Raw genomic sequence first — 20,054 nt, 5'->3', positions numbered from 1 at the left:
TTGCCGTTAATCAAAAATCTCCAAACTATTAAAGAAAAAAACGAATTGTTTGTAAAAATAGTAAACTTTAAACAGAAGTATTGATCAACAATCAATGAATTGTATACTTTGAACAGAAAAATCAAAGGATTGCATATGCAATATTGTTTTAACAATAGAGTAGTTTAAAAGTGATTCCAAAATATACATGGTAAGAATGAATAAATGAAACAACAGCTGATTGCCTATTTCCGTCTGTTTAAGCATATGGCGATGCCAGCGTAATATTTGATTTTACTTTAAAATTACTGCTTATATTGTATCTTTTTGATTTGTAGAAGTATAAGAGTCGTGTTAAGCTGTGTTTGCTATTTGTTAATTTAACAATTTTACCTTCAATATTTATTTAAAATTTGAGGTGTAATGTTTTGCGGCCATTAATCAGACTAAACATATTTAATATATAAATACATACGGCAATCTAAGGTTGTCAATTTAGCAGGATACTCCATATAAGAGCTTTTGTTAACCGCCATTTTTATGTTGTTAGCTTAGTATAGTGTACAAATTATAGAAATTACACATAAAATAAAGATCTCAATTAAGTTGAAAAAAAATTTGTGGAATAATTAAAGAAATGTAAGTTTTTCAGAATACACACATGCACGTTATATACTTACATACAGTTATTTATGTAAGCTTTCCTATTTGGTGTTATTTATACTGACATACGAAATTGTATCAAGATTACAATGTACATACTGATGGTGAAAAAATACTGAAACATATTTTTGTTAATTAAGGACATACATATATGAAATGCAAACCAATTTTCTCTCAACAATGAAGTTACTTACTTTGCCGAGTGTTCCAATGTTAATCGTTACAAAACTTCCGGCCACAAATGTAATTGCTTCCTGCCATAGTTGCATTGAAATTTGATGCATGCACCGCATTAGTAGCAGATTCTGACGATCTTTTAGACAAGTTCTAAAATACGAACGTAATTCTCTGTCCTTAAGCGGAGAATGAAAATAAGTTTATGAAACCTTGAAATTGTAACAACACATACCTTTCGTTCGCAGATGGAGCAAAGAAAACATGCAACCGTTAAAGTAGATATTTGCATAAACCAAATAACTATTAAATCTATTGGGGGTAAATTACAAGAAAATACCATGGCCTTTGCTGTTTTAGTGATTACTTACAATATTTAATTACTATCGATGTGCCGGTTTCTAGATTTAAAAATGCCCAATATGCTAAAAGTGTTAAGTCAATAAGCTGCTTTGCGAATAATCCTGGTAAACTCCATTCAAAGTAGTCCGTTAATAGCTGCACATTCTCCCAAAGCAAAGCATGCAAGTCTTGCAGTGCTATAAATCCTAATAAGCATTCACGTCGCTGAAATGTACTTTCAAATCGTGTCGCCTCTAACCGCTTGCAATGTTGCTTAACTGCTTTACATACATTACAGATCATTACCATGAATACAATAATGAAACACATAAACTCGAATAATTTGATCTTTAACACTAGCTCTGCGTGCAAGCTTATTATCAATCGGACGGCTGGTGTTGACTGTAGACCCATTATTACCACTAGCATTAATAACAAACCACAGTAGAGTGTAAAGAGAATTTGCAGCATATAGACACACAATTTTAGCTTTGACAAGTCGAACTGTATTCCAAATTTTTGTAATAACAACTTTCGCATTTGTTCAAATTTACTGAAAATGTCCGGGTACATACTTGAATTGTAAGTGCTCTCCAAATGTGTTATTAGTTGAACAAATATTAAAGTGATAAAGCCAAGGCCATCTATAACCGATGAAAAGACGTCATTAACTTTATAGATTGCTTCTTGTACATGCTTTAATTGTTCATTTATTAAGAAGCCGGTCAGGGAAAACACTACCAGAAAGTGTAAACTCAACATAAAACTCTTTCGACAAGACATTCCCGGTTTGCTGCTACAGTAATTTGAATACGGTATCACTCCCATTATAACCATTATACGCTGGAAAAATTGAAGCGACACTTGAAATATCGTCAGCTCCGATTGCGCCATGTCAAATATCGAGTTTAATAGCACACTATAACACCGAAAAGAAACGAATGTGTACTGACCAACTCTCCTTACTCATTTATATGGATGTAATAATTTTCTTGATTGCATATTTATCTACATTCAATATCAATCCTTAATATATGTATTGTGATCCAATCAAAAATTTTTAAATACGTTTATATTTCTTGTGCATGAACAACCACACATACCTTGATAAATGTAAATTAATATAAACTGTAAGAAAAAAAAGTAGGTTAAACTAAGTTCCTTAGCGTTTAACTAACATTCTGTTGTCATGTGTTCGAAATATTGTACGATCATGTACAAAATGAGTACTTAAAAGTAACAATTAATGGTTCAATAGAAATTTAAACAAAACTAGTTTCCTTGCTGGATTTTCCTTTCTTTTACCGCTTGCAGTTTGAACTGAATAAATATAATGACGTAAATTGTAATCGTCAGGATTATCTAATGAATTATAAAACCGAATATATAAAATTCAACAATCTTATATGTATATATTAAACATATAAGCTCACCGTTCCAAAGTTCTTCAAGTTTATATCGAATAGACCACCGCAAGTGAAGAGCATTTGTTGATGCATAAGTTGGAACGAATACTCCTGTAAACGCATACTCAGATTTACGTCGATTCCCACAGTTTTCAGTTTGTGTAGTAAAGTGCCAAATCGGTTATACTAGCATAAAAAGAAAGGAAATATTGCTACAATACACTTAAGATCAACAAGTAAATGGATTGGTCCATTTTAACTGAACGCGCAAACTGAATTGTTTATAAAATTGTGGCTGGATTACTACAACCTTTTTATGTTCGTATGAAGTTTGATCTCCGTATGTCAGTAGGCATGTATTTGGCAGCTGTTTGCTTACTATGCCAAACGCTTTTCTGGCGATTTTTATATTTTAGGTCAATCGCCTCATGGTCTGCGGAATTTTCAGTTTCAAAAAAAAGGTCAAAGGAAGCGAAATCTGACGAACGAGAATTAGTTTTATGCAACAGAATAATGCAGAGATTTTGGTCTATTGAGTCTGGTATTGAAATATCGAAACATTCCAAAACAACCCCAAACAACTCCAAAACACCTCTGTAACATTTTCAATGATTCCGTAATTCGTGATTCCATTGCAAACGCAGAATTACTTAACTTATGGTAAAAGTCGCCTGAAAAGCCTTTCGCGTCGTTGACACACAACTACCAAAAACACACTTATTGACATACTATAGAGATCAAACTTCACATGAACTTAAAAATTTTTCATAGATTCAGTGTGCGCTGATACTTTAAATTGGTCTGTCCGAGTTGGAGTTTATAATTTTTTAACGGTGTAAACTTTTCACCTGTTATCTTAGTCTTTTCGACACACTCGTATTAATACTTAAAGGATATAATTCACTCTTACCTCATCAATGCAGCATTGACTCAAGTAGCAAGGTATAAACAAACTAGCAATGATCATAATGGTAAAGGCAGTACGACCTAAAATCATGAAATTTAATTATACATATATGAAAGCAGATGAATTTAGAGTTTTATTAAACGTACATAAACGCAAATTAAAATCCTCATATTCCAAGTTGGTATAACCCCAAAGGATAGTTTGTGTTATGGTAAATCCGTGATAGAAGAACACCAAAGACATAGGAATGCAAAAATACCTCTCTACTTTGCTCAATAGCTGCCAGATACGCGCCAGTATCTGTTGATTGGTTTGCAATTCCACATATAAACTCCAACGCAAGTCAACGCTTTCACAAAGCAGCAGTTCTCGTCTTAAATGCACCAGCTGTTGATAGACCAAGTGTAGCAACTCCTGTATCAATAGCACACAAACACAATATTCTACGACTTTAATTTGTGATAACATACTGAACACTACATTGATCCAACGAAAACGCGGTGCCAGGTTGTGGTCGGCGAGCGCGTAATTCAATTGCAGTAGGAAGACGCAAACTACGAGCCACCAAATTCCGATACGTAGACAAAACCGCCAACGAATGGCACACAACGAACACACGGTTGTATAGTGTTTTCGTATATCCGATTCTATTTGTGCTACTTGTGTGAGTATGCTGCGTAGTTGTTGGTGTCCAGTTAAAGCTTGAGTATAGAGCACTACTTGCACCATGATTTGCATGAGGTTGAGGCCAATGGTTAAAATACGAGTCATGTCGTCCAAAGAGTTTTCCCACACAAATCTACTAACCACGATATTCTTTATATGCTCTATCGAAAAACCAACAGACAATTGAAGTAATGTGAATACTGCGAAAATAAATCGAAATAGATGGAACAACCAAAGCCGATCGGATGGTGTCCTACGTAAAATTAAAAATGGTGGCATTACGACGGCGAATAATGATAATGTCCATAAGTAAGGTGTAATAACGGTTAGTAACGCAGATTCGGCAAATTTCACTGGACGCATTTTGTACCTGACTTCTATGAGTTCACAGCTATTAACACTCAATGAAAACTGTTTTCCATGTTTACGAAAATATTGTGTGAATATGAAATAGGAAATGTTGGCATTTTCCAAATTAAATTACTAGTACTAAACGTTTATTTTATCAATGTTTATAAAATCGATCTGAGATAAACTTGCCATTTTAAATTGCATTAAATGTCACTTATACGCCACGTATTCCAATTTCCACATATATCATACATATGTACGTATGTTACATGTTTATAAAGGAATTGTTTATCGTATGAAATATGATAGCTATAGTACTGCATAGTAAATTTGAATACATATTTCCACATTCGGAATGTTGGTGGTTAACCTTACGTTTTTACGAGTTGAGACCTAGATATTTTAAATTAAAGAAAATTCTTTACTTGGTAAAAGAAATATTTATAAAATAAGTTTTAAATCTATATATATAAAAGAAAGTTGTTGTTAGTTACACTATTTATAACTCAAGAAAGGCTGAATCGATTTGGCTGAAAATTGGTGGGGAGGTAGCTTAGAACCAGGGTAAGGACATAGGATACTTTTTATCTCTTTATGTCAAAATTTAATACAACTCATAAATACAAAAATTATATTTCAAATCATAAGCATTTGTTCAAAATTCATGTTTGTAGGAATCATTTCAATATTTCATTTCTTCAAAAAAAAAAAAACAATAAAAACAACCTTACATCTTCGTCTATATAAATATGTATGTATGTAAAAATGAATCGCCAAAATGTATGTACGCTCATAACTTTAATACGACTGAACGAAATTTGATAATTCTTTTTTTAAAATATTCGTTTAGGTTCAGGGATTATTCGAATAATTGCCGGAAAACCCCTAAAAACAGTCCTTTTCTTTTTCTCATACAAACGAATGAATGTTTGTTCGTTAGTAACGCTAAGAGAACGGCTGAACCAATATTGATGAAATTTGAAGAGGTTGTTCGTTGTGGATTAAGGAAGGTTTAGAAATAAAAACATCTTATACTTTTCATGAAAAGTCGGCAAATTGGATAATTCCAAAAAGTAACTTTTTTCCAAAAACATTTTTTTTTTTCAATTTCTGTTTTGTTTTTCAATATTTTGATTTGGAAATATTGAATCGATCGCTTGCTTTTTTATTCCGGCTATTCAAGAGAAAAATTATTACTATTACGATTTACGATGCTTTACGACAGGTTGTGAATTGAACAATTGAAAATTATTCAGTGAAAACTTTACGTGTGAAAGATCCAGTATTATATGAAGTGGTGGAAAGCAATATGGTTCATGGACCTTGCGGACACTACAATCCCTTTTCGGTTTATATGTCTAACAATAAATGCACGAAACACTATCCGCTTGCTTTTCTTTCGGAATCGCAAACTGGAAATGATGGATATCCACTCCATCGTCGTAGCTCATCAGACGACCATACAACTTAGAGTAGTGAATATCGAAGTTGACAACATATGGATCGTACTATATTCTCCACTGTTGTCTAATTCACATTCTAAACTCATATCAATGTTTAGTATTGCAGTTTGGTGTAATCTATAAAATACGTTTGTAAGTACGTCACCAAGGGAAGCAACATGGCGCTTAATGGTCTTAAACGATACGGTCCATACGTGAACTGCAATAAAGCGCTTTGTAGGATATTTACTTTTGCAATTCATGAACGGTTTCCGATTGTTGTGTGTCTCGCAGTTAATATGGAGATTGGCCAAAGAGTTTATTTCAGCCCAGAGAATACATTACAGCCGGTGGTAACACCGCCAACAACAAAACTAACATTGACGAGTTTTTTTCTCAACTTTCGTCAGTGATCCGCTTACGAGAACATTGCTCTATTTGAAAATACCTTGCATTCATGGAATGCATCGTCGAAGAAATAGTTACGCTGAAAGCAAGACCGAACAGTAGATGGACATTCAGGTGTGTTCTCAACTAATGCATTAGGATGAATTTACACAACCCACCCAAAAAACGATGATTGCTTCTACCTTCGGTTGCTACTGATTAATGTACGCGGCGTATTGCGTACTGTGAATGGTATGGTGTGTGCAATTACAATTGCTGGAACACGATAATCAGTGGAAACAAATGTTGGACGTTGCGATAGCTACTTCGAATGCCACTGAAGTTCCCACACTTTTCGCGATAATCATTTCACCATATCAGCCTTTAAATCCGCGTCAATTATGAGATACGAACAAAAATGACATTGTCGAAGACATTTTACATCGTATTCGCTAAAAATTGGAAATGGGTCAATTCCGGTTGATGCTTCCGGTGGTTTGATATCAATTCCATTTGCGGTTTATCAATTCACGAAAGATGAACTCATCACCAATCTTCGGACATTGGCCAAATTATCTTAACTATGATTCCTTAAATGCACGCGCAATATTAACTGCCAAAAAATACAGATGTTCTTGACTTAAACTGGAAGATTCAAAGTCAAATTCCGGAAGACTTGCGCTCATACAAATCGACCGATCGTCTTTCCATTGAAGACGTCGACGTGAATTATCCAGTGGAGTTTCTAAATTCTTTGGAGAGGCTTGGTATGCCACCGCATCATTTGCGTCTCAAAGTTTGATCTGTCGTTATTATGTTTTGCAATCTGCAAGCGCCGAAACTATGTAATGGAACCCGACTGATGGTGACGCAGCTATCGAATACAAAGGGCTGAATGCTTGATTCAACGAATTTCTTTGAGTTCCAACGATTTGCCATTTCAGTTTCCAGCGAAAATTGCATTTGAGATGACACTCAACAGGACACAAGGATAGTCGCATAGTGTGTGCAATAAGTTTGGAAATTCTATGTTTTTCACACGGCTAGATATACGTGGCGTGCACACGAGTTGGAAAGCCATCTTTTCTGTACACCGGAACAGAAACCAAAAAATTTTGTTTATCAAGCTGCGTTACATTGAAAAAAAAAATGAAATGATAAATTCAATCTTTTCATTTCAAAACACATAATTTCACGCAGGACAACGGCTGCGGGGCCAGCTAGTAAAACAAGAAAAATATTAAAATATTAATATTATTAAGCTGCACAGAAGACTTTACCTTCTCAACTTTCATGGGATAGTTTTAATGGCAGCCGATACTATATGTTGGTAAATAGTCTAATCAAATAAACAAAGTTTTCCATACAAGAATATGATATTAGCGGTCAGTTTAAATAGCAGCTACATGCTACAATGGTCTGCTATCGACTGTACTGACTAATTAAACACATTTCTGTCGAAAAGACGGAAACTATAGTTTTGATACTAGTTTGAATATTGTGGAGAATCGTTTCGCAGCCGTTCGCAGCAACTCTGACTGACGTATGGAACGAGTTGGCGCATTTTAATTAGAGATCTTAAATTGATCAATCGCTGTATGGGCTCTTGAAAAGTTTCTAAAAGATCCGACGTTTTCGTCAAAAGCATTTGGAACGAAGAGCAACATGAAGAGATTTTAAGCTGCCATTTCATCCAGAAAAAGACAACGGTTTATTGTGGTTTGTGGACCGGTGGAATCATCAGTCAATATTTTTTCAAAAATTATGCCGCTTAAAACGTAACCGTCAATGGCAACCGTTATCGCCCCATGATAATCCACTATTTGATGCCTGAAATTGAACTTCCCACACATCGCATCAATCAATGGATTTATTGAGGGAACACTTCAGTGAGCTGATAATTTCACGTTTTGGGCCTTTCGATTGCCCACCAAGATCGTGTGATATCTGACCGTTAGAATTGTGAAGTCTGAAGTCTATGCGGACAATCCCGCTTCCAGCAAAACATCACGAGTGTCATTCGCTAGGTACCATTCGAAATGCTTAAAAGAGTCATTGAAAATAGGGTTCCACGAATGCAACATCTATGACGTAGCCGCGGCCAAATGTTGTTGAAAGAGATAATCTTCAAAAAATAAATGCCAAATAATGTTCTTTCGAATGATAATAAACATTCCCTATTAAATTTGAAATTTCTGTGTTTATTCTTTGCAAAAGTAGCGTACCTCGAAATGAATCACCCTTTACAATATATTTCTGGGCAAACTTAATATACCTTAAACAAAATATATACAAACGAACATATTCAATATGAATTATCCTTAGAGACAGTGTTACGTTCAAAAAAAGCAACACAAACAAAAAATATAAAAATAAAAGTATTTATGATGAATTTAAAAAACATTATTTTTGGAATCAACACTAAATAGTTAATCTTGCACATCTCTAAGAAGTAAGCTAGGTGTCGGCTTTAAGACAAAAACTATTTATTTATAGATTTTCTGCAAATTTCGGTACAGATAATGTTAAAGCAATTCCATTTGCGATAATAGTTTGTACGTTTATGATAGTTTTATTCAATTCGCGCTTCTATTCTTGATTTCCTTCCCGTTTCAGCTTGTAATTTGAATTGAATTAGTATAACAATATAAGTGGCAATCGTTAAGATAGTCTAAATTATTATGAAAAGAAAACGAGTTTTTACAAAATTTCATTATTCTTTGTACTTATTTTCTCACCGCTCCAAAATTCTTCAGGTTTATATCAAAAAGACCACCACAAGTGAAGAGCATCTTTTGATGCATCAATTGAAGCGAATATTCCTGTACTCGCATATTGAGTTGTTCGTCGATCCCAACGGTTTTCAATTTATGTAATATTGTGCCGAATCGATTGTACTGCAAAGAGAAGCAAAACGTAGTTTATCAGGCCCATAGAGGGATTAATATTTTATGAACAAAATTATAGGAGTTTAATATTACCTCATCAATGCAGCATTGACTCCGGTAGCAGGGTATAAACAACGAAATTATCAACAAGACAATGTAGGCAATGCGACCTAAGAAAATGTAAACCAATTATATGTAATTTTTATAAACAAATCCTTATTATCAAAAGGAATGCACTTAGAAACTAATGCTTTTTATACCCTGAACATGTTAAACTGATTTTACAACGACCTAACAAGTATTGACCAATTGAGAGAAGAGTAAGCTCTAAGTCGGTTTCGAATGGCTGGTGAATTTTTATGAAAACTAGAGATATACTTATCGTTTACACATTGAAATTAAACCGAAACTATATAATGTGTTTCTGATATATAAACACACTATATAAACTTACATAAACGCAGCTTGAAATCATCAAGCTCAAATTTAATGTAGCCCCAATGTATGGTTTGAGTCATTAAAAATCCATTATAAAAGAATAGCATACATAATGGTATGCAAAAATATCGCTCCACTTGATTTAGTAGATCCCAGACACGGGCGAGCAGTTTTTGATTTGCTTGCAATTCAGCAAATAAACAACAACGCAACTCCATTCTCTCACAGCGCACCAGTTCCCGTTTCAAATGTATCAGCTGTTGCTGTACCAGGTGTAATAGCTCCTGTATAATTTGCACACTAATACAATATTCAATTCCCTTCATTTGAATCAACACGGAACAAAATACAATAATGAATTTAGAAAGTGTTGTTAGTGTAGTCGTAGCGAGAGCGTAAGTCAGTGGCGGCAGAAAAATACAAACTATCAGTAACCAAATGTCTATACGTAGATGAAATCGCCAACGCATAGAATGTAACGTAGGCACGGCTGCACAATGCTGTCGTATATCTGATTCTAGCTGGTTCACGCTGTCTAGTATGCTCCGAAATTGCTGGTATCCGGTTAATGCTTGGGTATAGATCACTGTTTGTACTATAAGTTGTACGATATTGATGCCAAGACTTAAAATATAAGTCATACTATCCATAGAGTTTCTGTACACAAAACGACCGATCATCGCACTGTTAAAATATTCCACCCAGACGCTTGCAGTCAATTGAAACAGTATATATACTGCGAATATTATACAAAATCCAAGCCTATCGGAGGGTGTCCTACGTAAAATCAAAAATGGTGGCATCTCAACAGCGAATAATGAAAATGTCCATAAATAAGGAGTAATAACGGCAATTAACGCGGATTCGGTAAATTTCACTGGACGCATAATTCACTTGAATGAACTTGGAGTTACCTGCACTCAATAACAACTGTAACGGTTAACTTTTAATAGCCACTGGTGTGCCTTTTACTAATATTTGCCAATGTTAAACAAATAATGTGTTTATTTATTATCATGATTGGTTTGTGGCCAGGTTATCTCAGATATAAGTTTATATATATTTTCATTCAAATACATCTGTATATGTACGTTTGTATGTATATTTGAGAATTAATTAGTAAATGTACAAATAATCCATCTGATCGCAAACGTACCAATACAATAAGGAGCAACGCCGTACTTTGAATATGAAGTAGGTTAATGTGTTGAAGGTTATTTTTGTTTGAGAATCCAACTAATTATGCCACGCTGAAACGATTTAACCTGGTTCAGTTTCTTTTATTGGATTTAAACAATTTTTGGTCATAAAATGTCACATACTAAGGACATTGTTCGTGCAAAGATTTATCCCGTTAAATCAATTGTTTCTTGAAATGTATACGAGAAACTGAACGAATCAAGTGGAATTTGGAATTGTGCTATATTGGAAGTGGGTAAAGTTGTTGTCCGATTTCGTCCATTTTCACAATGTGACATAGAAGAATGCCACTTACTAAATTTTGTTGAAATCGGTTAGTCGTGTCCCGAGATATGAGATTTCTTCAAAAAGTCGGCGGTGCCACGCCCATCGTCCCATGAAGCTCTCTCATACCATCTCTGTGGTAAAATTTAATGTCTCTGGCGTATTTAGTTATTGATTTATCGCGCTTTTAGTAATTTTTAACCGTACCGTTGTATGGAGAATGAGCGGAGCTATCCTCCGATATCATCCATTTTCACACGGTAGAAGTTCTTAAAAAATTCCCACAGATGCCCCTTGCTACAGCGATCCTGTGTATACAATTATGGCTTTATCTCCTAATTTGGCGCTTAGTTATGGCAGTTGATATGTTTTCGGTTAATGGCGATTTGTCGGCGTGGCCGATTACCCCCATCTACGAACTCGAATTTTTTTTCCTAAGTACACAGGACTTAAAAAAAAAACAGAACAAATGGTCAAAATCGCTATCATTATACTTCACGAGATATTCGGCCTTTGAAGTAAGGAATTTTTATAGATGGTATGTATTAAAAAATCTATGAAAATTGCATACAGACACTCGCACCTTTTTTGTAACAAATAAAATTTCCTAAAAGTTTGTCATGAACATTTTTTCTGTAGCTCTTGTCATTTACGAGATAAATACAAAAAATGCGAAATTCATGGAAAAATCAGGTTTAGAGCTCCATACGACCTCTCCGGTGTGAGTTACGACTTTGTTGCACTGGGCACTTTTGTATGTAGAGTGAACAATTCTGAGAAATATGCGGCTAAAGTCAAAGCGATGCCATAAAATACCTTTGATCTGTAGGAATTTAAAGATAAAAAATTATAATTTTCTATGGAAAATTTTTACATGCCTTGGTCCAGTTCTTAATGCTAATATTGAGGGCTAAAATTTTCAGGAATTTTTTTTAGGGTATTTCCAAGGAAATTTCTTAACGGCATTGAAAAAATTAATAGTTCAAAAAAACACCCTTATATATACATACAAGTATATTAAATTTAATAAATTTGACGTTATTTTAGATATATATGTACATATGTCAAAAGCACCCTATGTATCAGTAGCCATGTAAGTGTAATGGCATGCGGTTGTCCTGCGGCTCCTATATACCCAATGGGGAGTGAAAGTACCCTCAAAGCATACATTTTGATTCTTATATGTGCATACATAATGTTTCAATTGCATAAAATAATGTATTATACAATATACACATACACACATAATTAATAATAGCGACAAACTTACATAAGCGGAGCTTCAAATCATCAAGCTCAAAATTAATATAGCCCCAATGTATGGTTTGTATGATTAAATATCCATTGTAGAAGAATAGCATACATAATGGGATGCAAAAATATCGCTCCACTTGATTTAGTAGATCCCAGACACGGGCGAGCAATTTTTGGTTTGCTTGCAATTCAGCAAATAAACTACAACGCAGCTCCATTCTCTCACAGCGCACCAGTTCCCGTTTCAAATATATCAGTTGATGCTGTACCAGATTTAACAGCTCCTGTATCATTTGCACACTAATACAATATTCAATTCCTTTCATTTGAATTAATACAACTCCAAATATCGAGAGCATGTAAATAAGGGGTGTGTATTCTGCAGGAAACATTTCATAACTTACATACACTTCGAAAGTGCAGGTTGCTAGTATCCAAATTCCTACATGTAAGAATAAACGCCAACGGATGGCACACAACGAATACATGGCTGTACAACTTTTTCGTATGTCCAATTCCAGTTGCACTACATTAATGAGTATGCTCCGTAGTAATTGGTGTCCAGTCAATGCTTGAGTAAGAATCACTAGTTGCACCGTGATCTGCACGATAATGATACCAGAGGTCATAATAAAAGTTTTGCTGTCCAGGGAGTTTCTTCGCACATAATGAATAAGAAAGTATCTGTTTGTATATGCGATCCAAAAACTAATGGCCACTTGTAATAGTATATATAACGCGAAAATAATGCGTGTTAGAAATAATAACAATTGACGATTTGTTGAAGTCGTGCGTAATATGTAATAAGGCGGTAACAAGTTTGCAAAAAACGTGGGTACCCAAAGGTAGGGTCTAATGGCGACGACTAATATTGATCCCGAAAATATCACAGGGTATAAGTTGTCCATTTGTGCACGTCGTTGTAAGAACTAGCGCTTAATAGAGACTACTAACAATATTAAGGAAACAGAACGAAGTCATCAAACTAATTGAAATGTGCCACATTAATTCTAAATAAATATAAAGTAAACAAGTAAGGAAAAGCTACTTTCGGGTGTGGCCGAATGTTACAGGACTCTGGGTTACAGGCGTGGATATTTTGTCCGGTGTCTACCATACTTTATTATAAATTATCTGCGCCGATTTCATAACTTTTTGACGCCAAATCACATTGTTGTCAACAAAAAATGTCCAGTTAATTTCTCTTAATAATCTTAAATATTGACCAGACTACCTACATATGTGGTAATAAGCCAACCGAGTGGTTCGACATCTTCGATAGTCAACTAGAGTAATAAGTCATTATCATAAGTAAACTGTCTGTCCAAGCTATCAATTGCATTTAATTGTATAAATATTATACAATCGAAATGTTGAACAATTTTTTATTGGCAGCTACATATTGGAAGATCCGGGCCGATATCATTTATTAAAATGTTTATACTTTTGCAACCTTTTGCTACAGAGTGTAATAGTTTTGTTCACCTAACGGTTGTATGTATAATTATCGAGATAGATACAGGGTTATATATATATATATAAATGATCAGGATGACGAGACAAGCTGAAATCCGGGTGACTGTCTATCTCTGTCCGTTCGTCCGAGGAAGCTGTAACTTGAAGAAAAATTGAGATATCCTGATGAAACTTGGTATGCCCGTTCCTTAACAAAAAAAGTAAGCGTTGGTAGATGAGCGTAATCGGACCACTGCCACGCCTACAAAACGTCATTAACCGGTAACCATAACAAAGCACTACTTTAAGATATAAAACTCTAATTTGCCAGTGGGCATGGCCCTGCCTTCTAATAAGTTTAATATATATATCTCATAAAGCACTAATGCTTTAACGCCCAGCGCAAATACTATAAGAATTCCTAGCGACTGAGTGAAAATGGATGAAATCGGATGCTAACCCAGCTCACTCCCAATAGGACGGTACTGTTAAATCTACTTAAAGCGCGATAAATGAATAGCTAAATAAACTGAAGACATTCAATTTTATCCGCGGGATAGTATGATACTGCTTTAATGGAGTCGGGGTCGAAATTGAACGATGGACAACGGGACTCACCCGATGTCAAGCAAATTTGGTATGTGTCATTTCTCTGACCTTCTTATGTTGCAATATGAAAATGGGCGAAATCGGACTACACCCACACCTACTTTCCATATAACACAATTTTAAATTCCTTTTGAAATTTTTACTTTCCCGTATACAAATCAAGAATGAATTATGATAAGGATAAAACTTTGCACAAATCATCATTTGAGGTATGCCACCTTATGACTAAAAAATGCGTATTTCGATTGAAAGCTTGTCAAGCCTCTAGACACTAATTATGCGGATCCAGTGCTTATAGCTGAGTTTTTTTCGAAAATATCGGTCAAATGTGTGAGATAGTAGTACATCTGTGTGTCAAAAATGTGTTGAATCGGGTCAATACTTCTCTTAGTCCCCATATACATCATACATCAGCCAATATGTGAGTTATCTTAATAAAATTTAAAGATAGTGTTTTTCTTATAACGGTGCATATTTTTGCATAAAATCGGTTAAAAACTCGGCGTAGACCCCTTATAACTAGCAAGCCGTATGTAACCGAAGATACTTCCCTGGCTTTAATCCATGCAAGTTGCAAGGGTATGAAATCTATAATATTTATACCCGAACTTAGTTCTTACTTACTTGCTTATTTTAAACCACCACCACATACTCAAATTAATGCGACTTGCCATCCTTATTTGCGAAACGGTAATATATATTTAACATTTTTACATGTTATAAACAACGGTTGATAAACAAAGCTACTATACTCTGCGGAACATATTGCGGGTGTATAAAATGGACTGATTAATCATTTAAATATTTTTTAGTAAATGATTCGAATTAGTTTGCTCTCTTGGGTCATAAAGCAATAATGATACGGAAAATATTTTTTTATGAAGATATATGGAATTTTGAGTCAGTCCCGCCTCAATGGCAGATTGTCAACGTAAATAGAAAATATCAGATTATAAAATATCTATATTTAGAAATTCTATCAAACAAGATAGTCCCGAAAAAAACTCCATATTCACTAAAATTACGTATGTATGTATATAGAAAAATCTAAATATATATAGTAAGTACTTTTGGCTCTAGTAAAGGCGTGATTATAGTAAAGAAAAGAAAGCGAGCCAAAAAATACCGCAGGCTTGTGCATTAGAAGTAACCTCCCCCAACACTAACGTAGCGAAAATTTAATTAATTTAATTCAAATTTAACATTAAATTTCTTTCGGTTTGCATTTATTTTATTGCTTTTTGCATGTTATACATATATAAATTAGAATTAGGCGATCAATTATTTAAAATAATCATTTTATTCAAAACGAATTCCGATATTCGATTTCTTCTCAGTTTCTGCTTGTAATTTAAATTGAATTAGTATAACAATATAAGTCGTGATTGTTAGACTTATCTAAATAATTATAAAGAGATAAATTTGCTTAATGAATTGAGAATTTTTCATCCATACTTATTTGCTCACCGCTCCAAAATTTTTCAAGTTTATGTCAAAGAAGCCACCACAGGTGAAGAGCATCTTTTGATGCATCAATTGAAGGGAATACTCCTGTAAACGCATATTGAGTTGCTCATCAATGCCCATGGTCTTCAATTTGTGCAAAATTGTGCCGAAACGATTGTACTGTAAAAATAATTCAATATAATTGATACGTGTGTACATTTCAACAAAGGCATAAACTGAAAAAAGTAAAAATTCCTTTTTTGAATTGAGATTTTTCAAAGAGGTTAATTCGTTGTTATTTTCTAGTTTAATTTGGCATATGCAGTTTTCTATAAAGTTTAAAACAATTTTAAATCTCGTGTTCTGTCTAATCTTACTTCATTAAACCTTTTCGAATTGGAGTGTTTGTTACTATAGTAATCAAGTACTTTCACGTGCAGCTTCTCCTAATTGAAATTATCGCAAGGGAATTACTCATATTTGTTTATCAAGTACCGAAATCATTATTTCAAATTCCTGTGATAAATTGAATATTAGTTTGATTACTATTACAATTTTTACCAACCCCCCAAAGCTCACGCCATTTTGAATGAAATTTTTGATGAACCCCATTATTTAACAAAATACATACGTACGAGTATGTACTTGTGTACGAATCAATTGTATTTAACGAGTGGTTTTTTGATCTTTTTTATCTCCAAAGCAGTGCTCCTTCTCGTATAGGCAACAAATAATTTATAAGGTACTTGTATGAATGCTCTGTACATTTGATGCTTTAACTACGTATAATTTTCAAGTGAATATTTTTATGGAAAATCCTATAAGGTCTTTTTTGTAGAATGCTAAATTTTGCTTTAGAGTATCCTATGTTCAATATTGTTTCTTTGCTTTAAAGATAAAAACTTGAAACAAAGGATTAAAAAAATCTTAAGAAAATATTGTATATGGGAGAAGTAAAGCGATTAAGGTACATTTTAAATTGAAAATAAAGACATTGTTTACGTTGGACTATTTTTTTAAAGGAGAAAAATTATATACACATATATGTATGTATGTATTTGTAGCTGAACTAAATACATACCTCATCAATGCAGCACTGACTTAGATAGCAGGGTATGAGCAAAGCCAGAATTATCATGACGGTGTATATTATGCGATCTAAATATGTATAAATAAATTAAAATAATGCAAATTAGCGTTAAGTTACAAAATATTCTTAGAAACGTTATTGGTATTTAAATCTAGAATCTTCGTGTGAAGTAGTTTCTTCACAAAAAGTAAGTCTACAAAACATTACTTAATGACATTAATCAGTTTTAGTTAGTATGAGAATGGTATACACATATTCAATGAGACTTTCTTGCCTCTTTTATTCGATTTGTTAGAAGTTCGAAACCGAAATTTATTTAGTTAATTTCTAATGTTCTTATCTTGATTATAAAGGGGATAGTAATGAGTTTTTTTTATTTTTATTTTTATTGAATTGGAATACAAAATTGACCTAAAGTGCAAATAGATTGAAGCCAATTAGCAAAAACTCGTGGTTCGAAATAATTTGACTAGACATATTTGTATAAGTTGAATGATAGGTTCGAAGAAGATGAGTTTAAACATCGATAATAATACTTACATAAACGCAAATTCAAGTTATCCCGCTCAAAATTGATGTAAGCCCAATGTATAGCTTGTATTATAGCGAATCCATTGATGAAGAAAAGCATAAGCATTGGAATGAAAAAATAGCGTTCAATTTGATTGAGAAGATTCCACACCCGCGCCAAAAGTTTCTGGTTCGTTTGCAAGTCATCGTATAAACTAAAACGCAGCTCCACTCTTTCACAGCGCACCAGCTCTCGTCTCAAATGTACCAACTGCTGCTGCACCAGTTGTAAGAGCTCCTGTATCGTCTGTACACTAATACAATACTCAACTCCTTTGAAATGGATTATTGTGCCGAAAAAAACAATAATTCCACGCTTAATTGGATGAAAATATTGAGTGTAAAGCATATAGCTCAGGTAAGGTACAAAAGTCGAAACCACCACGAACCAAATGCCAACGCGAAGCCCCAAACGCCAGCGAAAAGATGCCAATGAACAATCGGTCGTTAAGTGTTTTCGTATATCCGATTCCAATTGGACAATATCATTGAGGACGTCGCGTAATAAATTGTGTTTGGTTAACGCTTGTACATATACCGTTATTTGAACTGCAAGCTGTACGATATTAATGCCAATACTTAATACACAAGTCATAATATCCAAAGAGTTGCGCATCAAAAAACCACTGAGCAGCACATTATAGGTATAAGCGACCCAAAAGCTGATCACAAATTGCGCTAGCATATAAAGTACGAAAACTGTGCGAATTATATACAACATCCAGTGGCGATTTGTTGGAACCGCACGAAGTATATAATATGGCGGCATCACAACAGCAAATAATGAAAACGTCCATAAGTATGGCGCAATAACGGCAATTAAAGTCGACTCGGAAAATTCCATCAGCCCCATGTAAAAATTATCAACAAAATTGAAAAGAAACTAAATTACGACATTTCTTAAAAAATCTGTATTTTTAATCTGAAAATCAATACTACAAAAAATCACATATAATTTACCTTGACAAATCTTATCCTTCTATAATGGGTATTAATTATGAACTTTCTTCTGTAAAAAGAAGTCTGTTGTTTAGGACTAACTGCTGCCGTGGGAAAATTTTTCAGCAATAATCCTATGATGAATGCCACATAAGAGTATATAAATAAAACTAGTTTTTTATCCTGTATTCTAAAATATTTCTAGCTAAATGTGCTGTGTTCTCTACATTTCGTATTCCTACGGTTCATCTGATATGTTAAAACTGCATTTAAAGTTACTCATACGACATGTATAACAATTTGTTATCTCCACACATCCATGCATGTACATATGGTGTATTTACCTATGAAAGTATATTTGTATGCAAATTAATGACAAATGCGTTTTGCAAATTGAACAACCAATTAATCCGATGTCATATTGCATACATTCTATTTTTATGGCCCTCACATACATATAGTATGTATATAAACAGACTGTATTTGCGGCATGGAGTTAGTTGAGTTTTCTAAAGCGCTTTATTAGTACGACATAACTTAGTTTCTATAACCTTCTGAACCTTCAGAGATCAATTTAGTTTATTTGATTATTTATAAAACGAGAAAGAGACAAAATTTTAATATACAAATGTATTGTACATACATACATTCATGTATTACAATAGTACAAAAAATAATAATAACGCTTGTTTATTTATTTTTTAACCCAAGAGAAATAATTAGTGATTTACCATTTGTATTCAGTACTTAAAGTCACGAGTCTTGGACGCATTATCAAGAGCTTATTATCTCCTCAGAAAATGGTTTTCCTAATGTTCGCTTATCTATTTACTCATTGAGTCGATATTAATAATAGCCTATTCAGGCTATAACTGTCCCTCTCCATTCAAGAAATGTTGGAAGTATTTACCTCTAGCCTAGGCTGCTTCTTCTGAACTGTAGGAGACATTGTCTATATAAATTTCACCGTGATTTTGGTATATCGATCGATTTTTTCTGGAACTACGTCGTAGTCGCTTGAGATATCTTCAAGAATGTCATTGAAATGATTTTTCACTTTTAATTGTGATTCGAGAGAAGATTTCAGAACCCTTGAAAAATCTTTTTTACACAATGCCATCCTTGGTGTTACATGGCCGACTTTCAGAACATCAACAAGTTGGCAAATACTTTCTCTGAAGCGAATTGGTTTTTTTGTCTACAATATTTCTTCGTCAGATCGCGTTGGCTATATTTTTGGTATTTTTTCAAAACTGAAACACGTACATGAGCACGTGCTTTATATTGAAATTATGCTTGAAATGCAGACAAATAAGTTATGGGCGAGTAAAAAAATATTTCAAAGCAAACATATGAGTAGAAGCAAGATCTGCACTGATATGCTGCTCACGAGTATGTAAATACGAACCTTATATGCATATACATATGTAATAGAACATTTTTAATTTTTCTTGCTTTTATATGAAAGTTTTTATTTATATTAATTTTATTTTAGCTAAATACAACTATTGTTGATTGTAAAGTAATGGCTTAATATTAATATGCATGTATGTATTAGGGGCGCACTTTTTTACTCTGCATTTA

The 20,054-nt window shown here is 33.8% G+C and overlaps 4 protein-coding genes across 4 annotated transcripts; all 4 read right to left on the bottom strand.

Annotated features, from left to right (window-relative positions):
- Positions 1–2,309: 2,309 nt before the first annotated feature.
- Positions 2,310–4,661, bottom strand: LOC105227650 (putative gustatory receptor 98b). Its single transcript, XM_049461224.1, has 4 exons — positions 3,618–4,661; positions 3,475–3,551; positions 2,592–2,750; positions 2,310–2,520 (listed from the first exon to the last, which is right to left on the bottom strand). Exons 1-4 carry the CDS (start codon positions 4,498–4,500, stop codon positions 2,431–2,433), a joined length of 1,209 nt encoding a protein of 402 aa, XP_049317181.1. The 5' UTR covers positions 4,501–4,661; the 3' UTR covers positions 2,310–2,430.
- A 4,120-nt stretch (positions 4,662–8,781) lies between these two features.
- On the bottom strand, positions 8,782–10,682 carry LOC109579632 (putative gustatory receptor 98b). Its single transcript, XM_019990775.3, has 4 exons — positions 9,660–10,682; positions 9,299–9,375; positions 9,056–9,214; positions 8,782–8,988 (listed from the first exon to the last, which is right to left on the bottom strand). The coding sequence occupies exons 1-4, from the start codon at positions 10,528–10,530 to the stop codon at positions 8,890–8,892; spliced, it is 1,206 nt and encodes a 401-aa protein (XP_019846334.3). The 5' UTR covers positions 10,531–10,682; the 3' UTR covers positions 8,782–8,889.
- A 913-nt stretch (positions 10,683–11,595) lies between these two features.
- Positions 11,596–13,278, bottom strand: LOC125779953 (putative gustatory receptor 98b). Its single transcript, XM_049461223.1, has 2 exons — positions 12,378–13,278; positions 11,596–11,618 (listed from the first exon to the last, which is right to left on the bottom strand). Exons 1-2 carry the CDS (start codon positions 13,267–13,269, stop codon positions 11,596–11,598), a joined length of 915 nt encoding a protein of 304 aa, XP_049317180.1. The 5' UTR covers positions 13,270–13,278.
- A 2,362-nt stretch (positions 13,279–15,640) lies between these two features.
- Positions 15,641–19,899, bottom strand: LOC115066260 (putative gustatory receptor 98b). Its single transcript, XM_029550806.2, has 5 exons — positions 18,492–19,899; positions 17,502–18,414; positions 16,953–17,029; positions 15,893–16,051; positions 15,641–15,823 (listed from the first exon to the last, which is right to left on the bottom strand). Exons 2-5 carry the CDS (start codon positions 18,382–18,384, stop codon positions 15,725–15,727), a joined length of 1,218 nt encoding a protein of 405 aa, XP_029406666.1. The 5' UTR covers positions 18,385–18,414; positions 18,492–19,899; the 3' UTR covers positions 15,641–15,724.
- Positions 19,900–20,054: the final 155 nt, after the last annotated feature.

The sequence above is a fragment of the Bactrocera dorsalis genome, unplaced genomic scaffold, assembly GCF_023373825.1.
Source record: "Bactrocera dorsalis isolate Fly_Bdor unplaced genomic scaffold, ASM2337382v1 BdCtg013, whole genome shotgun sequence".
NCBI lineage: Eukaryota > Metazoa > Arthropoda > Insecta > Diptera > Tephritidae > Bactrocera > Bactrocera dorsalis.
Note: the sequence above shows the minus strand (reverse complement) of the source record. Positions and strands in the feature narration are given on the sequence as shown.

Bases quoted from the DNA above. Each gene is read 5' to 3' on its own strand.
- LOC105227650 (XM_049461224.1), bottom strand. From the start codon at position 4,500: ATGCGTCCAGTGAAATTTGCCGAATCTGCGTTACTAACCGTTATTACA. The intron at 2,751-3,474 runs GTAAGAGTGAAT...TTTTTATGCTAG, and splicing joins GTCAATGCTGCATTGATGAG to TATAACCGATTTGGCACTTT. The intron at 2,521-2,591 runs GTGAGCTTATAT...ATAATTCATTAG, and splicing joins ACTTGAAGAACTTTGGAACG to ATAATCCTGACGATTACAAT.
- LOC125779953 (XM_049461223.1), bottom strand. From the start codon at position 13,269: ATGGACAACTTATACCCTGTGATATTTTCGGGATCAATATTAGTCGTC. The intron at 11,619-12,377 runs GTAAGTTTGTCG...CTTACTTCAAAG, and splicing joins TGATTTGAAGCTCCGCTTAT to GCCGAATATCTCGTGAAGTA.
- LOC109579632 (XM_019990775.3), bottom strand. From the start codon at position 10,530: ATGCGTCCAGTGAAATTTACCGAATCCGCGTTAATTGCCGTTATTACT. The intron at 9,376-9,659 runs GTAAGTTTATAT...ACATTTTCTTAG, and splicing joins TGATTTCAAGCTGCGTTTAT to GTCGCATTGCCTACATTGTC. The intron at 9,215-9,298 runs GTAATATTAAAC...TTCTCTTTGCAG, and splicing joins GTCAATGCTGCATTGATGAG to TACAATCGATTCGGCACAAT.
- LOC115066260 (XM_029550806.2), bottom strand. From the start codon at position 18,384: ATGGGGCTGATGGAATTTTCCGAGTCGACTTTAATTGCCGTTATTGCG. The intron at 17,030-17,501 runs GTAAGTATTATT...ATACATATTTAG, and splicing joins TAACTTGAATTTGCGTTTAT to ATCGCATAATATACACCGTC. The intron at 15,824-15,892 runs GTGAGCAAATAA...ATAATTATTTAG, and splicing joins ACTTGAAAAATTTTGGAGCG to ATAAGTCTAACAATCACGAC.